Here is a 14,954-nt window from a genome sequence, read left to right on the forward strand (position 1 = left end):
TCCTCAGATTACACTTTCTGGTTTGAATGTTAGCGTTTAAGGATTCTGTTACCTGTTTCGGGCATGAGTCTTAGTATTTCATTCTCGGATAGAAACGGTGCCATTTGTTCGTTTCGGATAATAAGCAAGTGCAAGTTCTAAAAAAAAAGAACATCACAAGAATTTGGGATCCATATTCATTCGAAAAAAGGAATCAGCTACACATCAACACATGGCAAGATCTCGTACTTAACACAAGGTGCTTAAGTTTAACGCACTCTTAGTCGAGCTGAGCAATGTAGCCATAACAATGCTACGTTGTCTCAACAATATTGCTTGGTCACTCCAAACTAAAAAGGGGATACCCCTTCAATAATCCAAGTTCAAATTCAATAAGAAAGGTTAAATAAAGATAATACTACATAGGCTTTGACGCTCTACTACCTCTCCGGGAGGAAAATGCAGTGTGTGGTCATTCTGGTATCTCTGTTCCCTGATCAGATCGTCGGAATAATTACGAATGCGTTAATCAAGTCGAGTTCCGTGTGAAGGATGTCGAGACAAATCACTCCTTTGAACTTCATCACAGTTCATCTAACCGAGTTGAAGATTTCTATGAGGCACAAATAAAGGCTGCGATTTTGAATACCATATTCAAAGACGCCGTCTCAACCATACGTACCATGCTCCGGTATATTGTAATCCGGGAGCCATATTCAACAACTTATTTCATTTCGCTAAAGGGAATCACCAAGTTAGACCGCATTCATGCCGGCTAGAAAGCATGTCGGGTAGACTTTGCGGTGCAACAATTAGTGCTGGAAAGAATCCTTGCCGGATAGACTTCGTGCCGGACACCGCCACTCCTGCTAAAATAATCAGTATGAATCAACTACCCCTTTAAATAAGGAGGTATCTTACAAGTTCTCCGACACAAGGCCACTATACGATGGCCGGATTCTAGGAAGAAAAAGCAAGTTATTATTCAAAACTTCAACAAGAGATAATTTCCTTTAGTTCGGACTGAAGATATGAAGACAAAAAGGAAATTAAACCCACGTTTTAATGGAAATAAAAATATTTAAAGAAAACACCTGAGTCTACAATTAGACCACGCATAAATAAAAGAGTATAGAAAGACAATCATGTGAAAGAAGAGAAATTGCAAGAGAGGTACATCTACAACCATAAAATCAAGCATATTATCTTACAACTTCTCAAGATAAAGATACCACACCCGCTTGGTCACATTTAATGTAATGACCCAGGAACAAATGCACATCTCTCAGCAATATAAAAAGTGATTTACAGCGTCTCAAAATTTAAGGAAAGGTGGAGTAATTCTTTCTTTTCTTACTTCTAATATCGGAACATTTTGTTAGTAAAACTATTCCCGATAAACTCACGTTTGTGTAAATGGCATTACATTATAAGCCCATTATTTCATTACTTCTACAAAGAGTAAAAAACTTGCATGGTCATACTACCGGAATGAACCTAACATCATAATGGATACGAACGATATTCATATTTTCTAAACGAAACTTGGGGATGAAATTGATCACTTCGTTTCAAAGACTTTGTTAAGATAGATATATGAACTTTATTGTCAGCGAATTTAGCAAGAATTTATGTCGAGCATTGTTTGCTCATAAATTTTGTCTTACAGCAACACATTTGCGACCATAGTTAATCTGGATATATTGCAAGAACAATGACAAACAGTTCTTGAATATATTTTCAGACCTACCGCCTTAAGAAATGCATTCTAGCTTTCGTTGGTAGGAGGACCTTCCCTAGAAGAACCAATTCGGATAAAAGGGGACGTCCAGCCATAAATTTGTTGGTCCGGTAATACCGTATAAACATCTCAACCAAGCTCACGCGTAGTCTAGATATCTACGTTTCGTCATGACAATCGGCACACAACTTCTATATGAAACTAGTTTCCATACAAACACCCCCGGGTTACGAAAAATATACAATCACTCATGTAAATCACCGCACAATTATCAAGATGCGCGATCTATGAAAAGTTATCGTGAAAAACTATGGAGAATATTATGGGTCGCTCCCATAGTATACACTCTACTTACAGAATTGCTCCTAGACAAAACTACATATTCGACCAACGGTTGAAGAACAAAGAAACATGGAGAAAAATCTTTAAACGACAGATTCTAAAGGTACGCCTCATCTACTCTGATAGAAATACGGGGCATAACAAATTAAACACAACCATCCGGTATGGTAACATTGACGCATCCGGGATGTATCCATTTGGATGCACTAAAAAGTTTGTAAACCATGATTTCACATTTAGAAATAAACGGTTCTTGGCTTCAGTACTCATCACGTGCATTTTAAACATATCGCGGTCCCGGATTAATAATTGCTTAAATCATGATGATTCGCGACAACTCCGGGCTTCGCCGCCTGGTTTGGAGTTTACAACATCTGGTAAACTCAACATACAATTTCAATGTCACTTAACCGGACAATTAGTCACCAAAGTCCAGGACAAGAGCAAATAGTCGTCCTGACAAGTCGTGAGCTTATCGGATAATCCTTCCCGGATTATTCGTCCTAAAAGATGAGCGACACGCTCTCGAATGAAAGACAACTAAATAGGCAACACAGAAGTCGCCTAGAAGTCTATCCAGGAACAATTCACCATGAAAAAAATACTTGGAGACTAGGCCATGATTACATGTAAGCCCTTTCACCCCGAATAATATACTGTTTACCCAATAATCTACTCCCGGACCCACAAGCCGTCCAGAAGATTATCCGAGTATATGTTGTCAGGAAGAAATACTTGAAGACCAGGTCATGTTTACATATAAGCCCTCTCACACGGATAAATATACTGTCTACCTAGTAATCTGCTCTCGGACGCATAAGCCGTCCAGAAGATTACTCGGTATAAGTCACCATGAAGAAATGTCTGAAGACCCTAGGCTGCGTTTACATGTAAGCCACCTTTTCACCCGGTAAACACACCGCCTATCCGACAATCTGCTCCCAAACATACAAGTTGTCCAAAAGATTGTCCGAATATAACTTACTGGAAGGAAACATTTGAGAACTTATGCCATACATAAGCCCTCCTCGACGTTCACTTAAATAAAATCATGAAGACATAACGCTAATAAAAAATAGAAGAAGAAGAAAAGATTAAGTAACCAATATACGACATCATGTTACAAACTCACATGTTACTAGTATAAACTAAATCATGAAAGAGCAAGAATCACCCGGAGAAGAGATAGATGATCCAAGAAGATGATGTGGCGTCAAGAAGAATTATTTTGAGTTTGATAAAGTACCTGTGCCAGCTAGCATTACCAAACTGGGGGACTTGATGATACGCATATTGGATCCATATCAAATAACTCATATTCTCATAAGAATTATATATTTAACAAGTAAAAACAAATTTTAGCATCCTAGAAGGGAGCATGTTAGAAGGGAGCAGGCTAGAAGGGAGCAGGCTAGAAGCAAGCAGGCATCCGTCTAGGAAATTCCGTCTAGAAATTTCCGTCTCGGATTTTCCGTCTAGGTCTTTCCGTCTAGGAAATTCCGTCTAGGATTTTTCATCTAGGAATTTCCGTCTAGGAATTTCCATCTTGGATTTTCCGTCTAGGAATTTCCGTCTAGGAATTTCCTTCTAGGATTTTCGGACCAGGATTGGCCGTCTAGGATTGGCCGACTACAATCAGGCCGTCTAGAATTTTCCGTCTAGGATTGGCCGACTACAATCAGGCCGTTTAGAATTCGCCGTCTAGGATTGGCCGACTACAATCAGGCCGTCTAGGATTGAAGAAGGATGAAGGCTGCCTTGTATGTAAGCCCTTTACCATGAGCACTTGTCACGTCAGCTACTTGTACTACACTTATAGTACACTTTGTACTACCACATCTTCCTATAAATAAGGCATTCTACTACTCAAACAAGGATCCCCGAATCATTTTACTCACACATACTACATGAAGCTTAGAAGGATCTACTTTCTCTCTCTTCATCATCTTTACTAAGGAGAGATCTACTTTCTCTCTCTCTTGATTATCTACATGAAGCTTGGAGAGAATCCCTTTCTCTCTCTCTTCATCATCTTCACCAAGGAGAGATCTACTTTCTCTCTCTTGATTATCCACATGACGCTTAGAGAGATCTACTTTCTCTCTCTTCACCATCTTCATCAAAGAAGAGATCCAATATCTCTCACTACATTTTTAGATACTAATTACTCAATCTAATTGAGTAGATTATTCCGTTCATTCTTTAACACCCTCGGAATCCAGATTCCGAACGTGTTTTGCACAATTATTGAAGATTAAATAATGGATCAATCATATTTTCTCCAAATCAGCACTCAAATCCGAAATCTATCTCACAAGTATGATTTTAGTTTGATCAGCTTACAAATGTATAAATATAATAATGACCCAATCCGAAATATCGGCTAACACTTTCCAACCAATTTCTCAATCTCATATTTACGACTAGTGATATTTCCACTCATAGTTTTTGATAAGTCCACCATTTGTCATGCATTTAGTACCTGTACAGTATGAGTACTTAGGCCTCGTTTGGTTCACGGAATTTCAAGGGAATTTGATGGAATTCGAATTGAATATCTTAGACCAATCCGTTTGGTACACATATTTTGAAAGCAAATTAAATTCCTTGAAATCTTGAGATTCCTTCATCTATGAAATATTAATTCATTCGAGATCTCTGATACCATTGATGGAATTCAACATTTCAACAAGTTCTTAATGTTAACTTATTCATGAAACCAATTCATTAAGAGTTACAACAAGCGGAAGCAAAATATAAGAAAGCATGTTAATATGTTAAACCACTTTAGATGAATTCCATATAGTTATTAAGTCATGAAATAATGCTTACATATAACAAAGAAGGAAGAAGATTATACCTCCTCTATGATGAGTTATGAGCTGAATTTTTGAGTTCCTTCCATATTGAATATATGAAAAATCAGAACATCCTCAAATATTTTGTTTGAGTTTTACATACATTTTGACGCGCGTATTCGACACATGTTTTCAAGACTCTTTATTTGGCGCATTTTAGAGGCGGGTCTCCTTTTTTGACGCGGTTTTTTTGAGGCGTGTTTTCAATGCGTGTTTTCCAGTAGCGTTTTCCATACACGTTTTCGAGGAGCGTTTTCGAAACACGTTTTCGGCGCGCTTTTCGTGGGGCGTTTTCGACTTGCTTTTTCGTGGCACGTTTTAGGACGAATTTCGACGCGCTTTTCGTGGCACGTTTTCGACGCACGTTTTCGAGTCGCGTATTTAGCGCGAGTTTTCAGCTTGCGTTTTTTATTCGCAAATGTGAAAAAATGAAAACCGAAACTTGAATCTAAAAATGAAAACTGAAACTTGGAAAAGTAAAATTGTTTTGTATAACTTTTTTATTTTATTTTATAGAATGGAATTCATTTCCATTCCATATAAAAAACCACATTTTTTTCACATTCCATGAAATTTATCATTTCCAATTCCTTTGACATATTATATTCCTTTCAAAAACATCTTTTCGACGCACGTTTTCGAGTCGCGTATTTAGCGCGAGTTTTCAGCTTGCGTTTTTTATTCGCAAATGTGAAAAAATGAAAACCGGAACTTGAGTCTAAAAATGAAAACTGAAACTTGGAAAAGTAAAATTGGTTTGTATAACTTTTTTATTTTATTTTATAGAATGTAATTCATTTCCATTCCATATAAAAAACCACATTTTTTTCACATTCCATGAAATTTATCATTTCCAATTCCTTTGACATATTATATTCCTTTCAAAAACATCTTTCCAACCAAATGGGGCCTTAGTGCGTGATAATGGTGGATTTATCAAAATTGCCAGTGAAAATATTAATTTTTGCATGTGATTGCTGGCTTGCTGCAACAAAGTACAGATTATTAAAATTAGCAGCCCTCATTTTCAAGTTCCCACAATCCATCACATAAATCTGACACATAATTCCCATTCTCCGACAATACCATCACCACAACCGCCGCCGTCGCCATCCACACCAATAGTATACCCAAATCATCATTGGAAGCATCACATTAGGCTTGTGACTGTAGATTTTAACGGAATTATATAAACACTCATTACTGGACCACCGGTGTTATAAGTGAAGGACCATCCTGAGTCAAATATAACACATGGACCATGCACTGACCATTAGCATAATTTTTTTCACCTATTAATGAAAATCTACCTACTCATGCCACTTTGGTCGTGCCTGCAAATCTTGAAAGTCTAGTACGTGGTATAAAATTACAACAATGAGCAAGTAGTTACTGATATGAAATGCTACTCACCAACATGTCGGGATAAAGGGCCCGACCATGGGCCAAGTGCCCCTTCAAAAAAATTTAATATGCAAATAGGACACTATTGTTAGGGGTACTAATTAAAGTGAGCTAATATCCGATTTAATTGTGAGAATTGTCAGACCATAAACTTACTGTCTCAGGTCAAGTGTTCATATGTAAGTAGCTTATAATTTCAAGTGTTTAAACAGGTAATAGCTTTAGGTTGTGTGTTTGAGCTTCCTTGTAAAATTTTATAAGCTGATTTACAATACTCAAAACTACTTTGCAGTTACCAAGAAGTAATTGAAAATACTGCAATGAAAATGGGTGCAGGAATGGCAAAATTCATAAATAAAGAGGTACTTAATTAATGCTATTTTCATGAGATTGGATTCATATTCAAAACAATTTCTAACACCATACCCAGTACGTATGGTTGTGTATCATTTTGTTGTTGTGGTAAAATTATCTATCATCTTGCAAAATTCATCTATATTTCTATAGATTGAGACAATCGATGACTACGATGAGTAGTGCTATAACGCTGGTTCACTTTTTATTACGGCGTTTACAAAACTCTTTTATATTTCCGGAGAAGAAAACTTGTTTCCAGATGCTCTCGGCTTATTTCTCCAGGTAACATTTTGGATACTTCACAAGATTATATTCTCACATTAATTTAAAAAATTGTTGGTTACAAAATTTAGTATATGAAATGTTTCACTCTAGGACTTGACATACGGAGAGAATTCGGAGGATGCTATTCGATGTGTGAATGAGATGGTGACGAATGATTTACAATACATTGGTGATTGTTTCGAATTTCTGTCTCAGTTCCGTAATCAATCAACATTTAGGTTTTTTGCTATTTTGCAGGTACACAAAAAACCTTCATTGGTTGCAGTTAATTAACTATCAAATTGTGTTTAATACTTCATCTAGTTATATCGTTATGATGATGATGATCTATCTGGTGTTATTTTTTAATCAGATTATATATTTCAATGGGAGATCTTGCATTGCTACAATAACATCCAGGTTTTTAGAACAGGAATATCAATGACAGATGGTAACTTTTCAAGCGTTTATTCATTCTTTAGTTTTGTAACAAAATTATGTTATATAGGCAATATGTAATATGTATATGCTTTACTTTCTAACAAATTTATTTATGTTGTATAGGTCTTAAGGCAAAAGTGTTTGTTCAGACGAAGACAATGGCCGATGTCTATGGGGCTTTCTACGATTTTTCTTCGGTTCTTAGATTCAAGGTATTAAATTTATTTATTTATGATGTTGTTATAAAATATGCAGGGAAACTGAAGGGCCGCAATGTGAAGCGTCTATGTTAATTTTTTATCGGTTGATATGAGGGATCCAAATGCCGAAACTACAATTAGCAGGATAGAAGCAATTCAAAAACTTTGCAGGGACTCGGGAACGTTAATCAAATGGTCTGTCAATGATGATAGTAAATATATGATTAGTTTTGTTAAAATCCATTTTTACCAAGGAATTTATGTATTTCATTGTTGCATTTTTATGATCAGGAATTCTTACATTATTGAGAGTCACCCAAACTACAACTGAGCCGAGCTTTGGTAACACACTTTTTTCTTCGATTATGTACTCTTGTTTTGATGTGTAAAAAAGGCGTACTAGTACTAATAACTATTCAACTTTAAATTGAGAATTTTTTTAACATATATAGTTGAATTATACGAATAACAAAATTGTTACCTAACAACATACCTGGTGGTCCTGATGATCATTCAGGTCGCTTTGCTGATCACTACAGTCGCAATTCTGTATGTATGGGGATCATCAACTCATATATCGAGCACTGGGAAAGTGACAAACAAGTATCAGAATTTCATCGTCTGAATTTGAATAGTGTCTAGTAACTCTTTGTACATAAATGTCTCAGTTCAGACTTGGAACTCTGGTTTATCAAGTTATCAATTTTATTTGACATACCTAAGTACCTACTACCATTTGGTATTTTTTTTTTTTTTTTTTTTTTTTTTTAATTTGCTTCTATATTTTTCATGTCACTTATTTGCCAGACTTATTAATCTCGCGGTTTTTAGACTCACCAATAATAAAGTGCCTTCTTTATAATTGTTGAAATCAGTATGTTGATATATAAGTGTGTGTACGTTTCTCAAACTTTTTGTAGAATAATCTATGACTTCAAGTAAGATCGAACCAAATAAGCTCAAGGTAAAGACATTACACAAGTGTGACAAATATCTTGTTAACAAAAAAGAATCTATAAGACCATATATAACCCTGCCCGTGACATTAATGGCAGATGTGGTGATGTGGCAAGGTCAAGAAGTGAAGTTTTTTAATGGGGAGTGTTAAATTTGTGATGGGTGATGTGGTAAATTGTTATTGCTAGTTGGGTATAAAATATATTAATTAATAATATATAAATATTAATGTTGAAATCTGATTGGTCCATACATCCTTGACATGTACCTTGTTTCCGTCAGTTTTTTGACTAACGCCCCCGAGGCGTCAGGGGGCGTCAGGGTTAAGGACGTCAGATTTCTTGCCAAATCATATGTCATGTCATTTTTTGAGGCGTTTCTTTCCTCTTTTGACGCTGCATTAGATTTGGTCTAATAGTTATATATAGGAAGTGTCCACGTCATTTTTTTAGCACACCAGGGACCGAACGAAACCTGGCCCGTAGCTTTTTAAGGTTTACTTAGCTGGAAATCGTTAGAATCCCGGTTACACATGGCTCTGATTGCAACTCTACGAAAGTGGCGTCTTTTATCTGCCGAAGTTGTATCTTTGGCTAATTCTACTTCGAACCTTGGTAACGTGGGTTCTTCGTTTGCATTCATCAAAACCGGATGCGTCAAGCATGTCCATGACATCGTTGAAGTTGTAACACCCTGAATTTTATACATCAGAAGTGTCAGTAAAAGTGTGCATCAGGAAGTGCCACTGAAGTTGTTAGGGTGTATTGTAACACCGTACTTTTTACATACACATTTTTTTTCTAAAGGTACTCACAGCGGAAGACTAATTAATTTACATATCATATATTATTTACAGAAATATATGATTACACAAAACACTGGTGTTACGTTATTACTACAAGCCATTTAACCATATAGTTTATTACAAAACACATCAGAGTGACACTGTGTCAAACATCTTCGGTTGTCCTGCAAAACCCACCAAAGGCTGCTAATACACACCTGCAGGGCAAAACACTGTGGGGGATTTAGCATAACGCTAAGTGAATAGCAATATCTAGGTGGATATCACTACAAGCATCAAGCACAGCTTATAGGCACTGGTCACTAATCACTTAAAGCCATACACAAGAGGACCGGCAACCCATATCTGATCAAGTTGGAATATACCGATAGTCTACACTACTGAGTCACTGGTATAGTCTTCCAGACGTGACGCACTCGTCATTCATACTATACCACTAATCAGTAACACTTGGACCCAATACTATTACCCTAAATACACAAGGTAAATAGCATTGACCTCTTACGTCGACCAAAACACCTCGACGTTCACTGCGTGCGCACATAATCACATATAGTTACTGCACTAGTCACAGACTCATTACACAGTCTAATTAAGCATGGCACGGATCACTATACTTGTCACTGTATAATCACATCCATAAAGATAATCCCACTCACCTGGAAGCACAAGTACTCAGTTGTCTTATATCACTGAGCCTTCACCTTTCCGCTTATCACCTGAGAATATCAGTTCTCTAGTTAGTACACTTTTCAATCAAATTACTCATTAGCATAAATATCACAACAATATAGTAAATGGGTCAGAATTGCACTTGACCCAAACATACAAACACTGTCACTCGCACGGATGAGGTCTCACTGGTGCGACTGACTATGCTCACTCGCACGGGTAAGTATCCTCACTCGCACGACTGACCTATCACTTAATGATAGTGATTATAAAACCTACTCACACGGTTAAGTGTCTCACTCGTGCGAATGGACACTTCAGTCACACGAGTGAGTGCCTTAGACGCACGGTTGAGCAAGTACAACAGCACAATTGCATTTCGAGCTTTTTACACCCAACCTAAAATTTGATTTAGTGTTTTAAAACCTTATCATTAGAAACTACACCTCAAGGCAATTCCAACGATAGTTTATTCGTCAAAACGGAGTTACGGTTTGAAAGTTACACCCTTTTCAATTTTACCAAAAAATGGCCACTGCTCACTCGTACAGATGAGCCCTCAACCGCGTGGTTGGGCCCTCAAAAGTGTGCTCAACCGTATGGTTGAGCTGTTAAAAGTGTAGGTGCTGATGAACACTTCCAGCTCGCTGTTTTTGAGTTTTTTACACCTAAAACTCGATTTCTGCAAGTTTTGATCAATCCAATGACCCAAGAACACTATATAACACATATATAATCTAATTCTAACCTCAATTAGGCATCACAAACACATTCAAAGCAAGAATCAAACATAAAAGTTAACTTTTTCAAAACCCATTTACAACTCAATTTAATTCTTCAAAATCTGAGATTTATACCTTGTTTTGATGCTTGATATCACTTGAATCAGATACACGAAATCACAAGCTTCGATTTACACTTTTTGATTTTAGGATTTAGAGAGCAATATGGTGTTTAGGGTTTGTGTTTTGCTAAACATAGCAAGAAATGGAACGTACAGATATATATATATATATATATATATATATATATATATATATATATATATTGGGTTTCTTCATCGTGAGGAAACCCTACTTCCTATAACACACGGGTATTTACTAGTTATCTGAAACCCAAAATCTTTAATAACTTATTCATTTTAAGTCCACTTCACAAAAGGAAATATGTTCTGTGACCCTTGTCAAAAACACACATTATCCCATACAAAATAATTATAAAACACATAATTATTAAAATCACTTTAATAACACAGAAGGGTAAATAGGTCATTACCTTCTAGGTCCAAAGTGAGGTTGTTAAAAATCTACCCCCCTTAAAGGAGATTCCGTCCTCGGAATTTAGTCAAGTTCAAATAAATGAGGGTATCTAGAAGTCATCAACTCCCCAGTCTTCCATGTCAGATTGGTGCCTAAACTATGCTTCCATTCCACAAGCACCATTGGTATCTGCTTCTTTCGTAACTTAGTCACTTTTCTGTCGACGATCCTCACCGATTCTTCTACCAATTTCTTACTTGAATATACTTTCAGATCTTGGAGAGGAAGAATCTGACTTTCATCGTCCACTTTACACTTACAAATATAGCAGATGTTAAACGTGTCATAAATACCTGCTAAATCTGGAGGGGGATCTAACACTACAGTTTGATCATTCAGAATTTGACGAATTCTAAAAGGACCAATGTATCTCGGAGCTAGTTTTCCTCGTTTACCAAATCGAATTACACCTTTCCACGGTGACACTTTTAAATACACACGTTCACCCACAGTAAATGTCATTGGTTGTTGACGAGGATCAGCATACATCTTTTGTCGATCTCTAGCAGCTTTCAGCTTTTCACGTGCGATAGCCACTTTTTCTGCAGTCTGCTGCACAATTTCTGGACCCGCAAACTATTTCTCACCTGCCTCCAACCAACACGATGGAGTTCGACACTTTCTACCATACAACATTTCATAAGGCGGCATGCCAATACTTGAATGATAGGAGTTGTTGTAAGCAAGTTCGATCAATGGCATATGATAATCCCACGATCTCCCATACTCTAAAACACAAGCCCTTAACATATCCTCTAAAGTCTGAATAGTTCGTTCACTTTGACTGTCAGTCTAAGGATGATAAGTTGTACTAAGGTTGACACGAGTACCCAAATTTTCTTGTAGACTATTCCAAAAAATAGACACAAATCGGGAATCTCTATTTGACACAATAGACAGCGGTATACCATGTCATGATACTATTTCATTTAGGTACAACTGAGCTAATTTGGTCAATGAAGCTATTTCACTAGTAGCTAGGAAATGCGCACTTTTGGTTAAACGGTCCACTATTACCCAAATCATATCATTTCTTTTCTGGGTTCTGGGTAGTTTTGTCACAAAATCCATGGTGATTTGTTCCCATTTCCACTCTGGAATCTCTAATTGACGCAAAGACCTATACGGTTTCTAGTGTTCTGCTTTCACTTGGGCGCAAATATGACACTTTTTCACGTATTGTACTATGTCTGCTTTCATAGTTGGCCACTAATATAACACTTTCAGATCATGGTACATTTATGTACTACCGGGATGCACAGATAATCTCAATTTATGTGCTTCATTTAAGATTAAATCCCTCAATCCTCCAAATAACGGCACCCAAAATCGTTCACGATAAGTCTTTAATCCACGAGAATCATTCATCAATTCTACTCTTCTTTTCACCATTAACTCAGATTTTAAATGTTCATCTTGTAATGCTTCGAGTTGAGCTATCTTTAGTCGATCCACTAAATCAGATACAATCTCAATTCGCATAAACTTTAGACTGTCAGCAGATTTCTTATGACTTAACGCATCAGCCACGACGTTTGCCTTGCCAGGATGATATCTGATCTCACAGTCGTAATCCTTGATTAGTTCTTGCCACCGTCTCTGGAGCATATTCATCTCTTTCTGCGAAAAGATATACTGTAAACTTTTATGATCGGTGAAGATAACACAATGCGTACCATAAAGATAATGCCTCCACAAATTTAACGCAAACACTAGTGCAGCCATTTCTAAATCATGTGCTGAATAATTCTTTTCACTTGGTTTTAACTGTCGAGACGCATACGCAATTACACGATCTCTTTGCACTAATACACAGCCCAAACCGGATAAACACGCATCGCAATACACAACGAAGTCGTCGGATCCCTCGGGTGAGGCTAACACTGGTGCTTGACACAACAAACTTTCAAAGTCTGAAACACAATTTCTTGTCATTACCCCACTGAAAAGACACATCCTTTCTAGTTAACTTTGTCAAAGAACTTGCAATCTTTGAAAAATCTTTAATAAACCGTCGGTAGTAACCAGCCAATCCTAGAAAACTCTTGATTTCTGTCGGATTCTTTGGTGAATTCCAATTCATCACAGCTTCAATTTTAGACGGATCCACTTTTATACCTTCTGCACAGATAATATGACCCAAAAATTGAACTTCACGTAACCAGAACTCGCACTTTGAAAACTTTGCATACAATTGTTCACATTTCAAAAGTTCCAACACTTGTCTTAAATGCTCAGCATGCTCGGATTCGGTTTTGGAGTACACTAAGATGTCATCAATGAACACGATAACAAACTTATCCAAAAACGATTTACACACCCTATTCATGAGATCCATGAAAATTGCTGGAGCGTTGGTTAACCTAAACGGCATCACTAAGAACTCATAATGACCATAACGAGTACGAAATGCAGTCTTAGGAATGTCAGATTTCGCAACATGAACCTGGTGGTATCCCGAACGTAGATCTATTTTCAAAAAGAACGAATCTCCTTGAAGTTGATCAAATAAGTCATCTATTCTAGGAAGCGGATACTTATTCTTCACTGTTATTTTATTTAGTTCATGATAATCTATACACATTCAGAGCGTACCATCTTTATTTTTCACGAATAACACTGGTGCACCCCACGGCGAAGAACTCGGATGAATGAACCCGCGGTCCAACAGTTCTTGAATTTGGGACATCATTTCATGAATTTCTGAAGGAGCTAATCTATACGGATCTTTAGCAACCGGCGTAGCCCCAGGCACTAACTCGGTCTTATATTCAACTTCCCTGATCGACGGTAAGCCTGGCAATTCATCTGGGAACACTTATGGATATTCAGACACCACCGGAATATCGGACACTACTTTCTTTTCCTTCTTTACATCGATCACATAGGCTAAGAAAGAATCACAGCCCTTGGCCAAAGATTTCTGAGCTTTCATCATCGACAATAATGGACAACAAAACCCACCGCGATCACCACGAGCCACTACCCGTTTCCCACCAGCCACCGAAAAAGAGATAATTTTCCTATCGCACTTAATACTGGCATTATAGTCACTAAGCCAATTCATGCTTAGCACTACATCAAAGCTTGGTATAGGCATCACTAGGCAAGTTATAGGGAAAAGACTACCCTCTATATCAATAGTAATTCCAGACATAAACTTTGTGACTGGAACTGTTCTACCGTCATCCACTTCGACACTTAAGGGTTCATTCAATACACTAACAGGCACATTTAACTTATCACAAAATGTAGTTGACATAAACGAGCGATTTGCTCCACAGTCAAATAATACACGAGCCGGCACAGAATTTACTAAGAACATACCAGTGATTGCATCGTCAGTAGTAGTGGCAGTGTCTACTGACATCTAAAAGGCTCTAGCTTCAGGTAGTGGAGGATTCTTGCACTTCTGCCCCACAGAAGAAGTAGATGATCCCCAAGCTGACACGGCACGTACTCCTGACCCGAACCCCGCCCCAGAATAACTCTTTCTTGCAGCTGGACACTCTGCAGATTTGTGACCCTCTTTATGACAGTTCCAACACACATTATTGTTAAACGAACAATCTTGAGGCTCATGTCCCAATATATCACAACGCAAACACCGTTTCG

At 37.4% G+C, this 14,954-nt stretch overlaps 1 protein-coding gene and 1 pseudogene across 1 annotated transcript; one reads left to right on the forward strand and one right to left on the reverse strand.

Annotated features, from left to right (window-relative positions):
• Nucleotides 1-5,644: 5,644 nt before the first annotated feature.
• LOC139849533 (squalene synthase 13-like) lies at nt 5,645-8,276 on the forward strand (annotated as a pseudogene).
• Nucleotides 8,277-11,360: 3,084 nt separating this feature from the next.
• Nucleotides 11,361-14,709, reverse strand: LOC139849534 (uncharacterized). The gene is made up of 6 exons (XM_071839180.1): nt 14,244-14,709; nt 13,935-14,135; nt 13,053-13,252; nt 12,590-12,959; nt 11,780-11,902; nt 11,361-11,659 (listed from the first exon to the last, which is right to left on the reverse strand). The coding sequence occupies exons 1-6, from the start codon at nt 14,707-14,709 to the stop codon at nt 11,361-11,363; spliced, it is 1,659 nt and encodes a 552-aa protein (XP_071695281.1).
• Nucleotides 14,710-14,954: the final 245 nt, after the last annotated feature.

Source organism: Rutidosis leptorrhynchoides, chromosome 5 (genome assembly GCF_046630445.1).
Source record: "Rutidosis leptorrhynchoides isolate AG116_Rl617_1_P2 chromosome 5, CSIRO_AGI_Rlap_v1, whole genome shotgun sequence".
NCBI classification, from domain to species: domain Eukaryota; kingdom Viridiplantae; phylum Streptophyta; class Magnoliopsida; order Asterales; family Asteraceae; genus Rutidosis; species Rutidosis leptorrhynchoides.

Bases quoted from the DNA above. Each gene is read 5' to 3' on its own strand.
- LOC139849534 (XM_071839180.1), bottom strand. From the start codon at position 14,709: ATGTCAGTAGACACTGCCACTACTACTGACGATGCAATCACTGGTATG. The intron at 14,136-14,243 runs GTGATTCTTTCT...ATGAATTGCCAG, and splicing joins GAAATCTTTGGCCAAGGGCT to GCTTACCGTCGATCAGGGAA. The intron at 13,253-13,934 runs GTACGCTCTGAA...ATTGTGTTTCAG, and splicing joins ATTCGTGAAAAATAAAGATG to ACTTTGAAAGTTTGTTGTGT.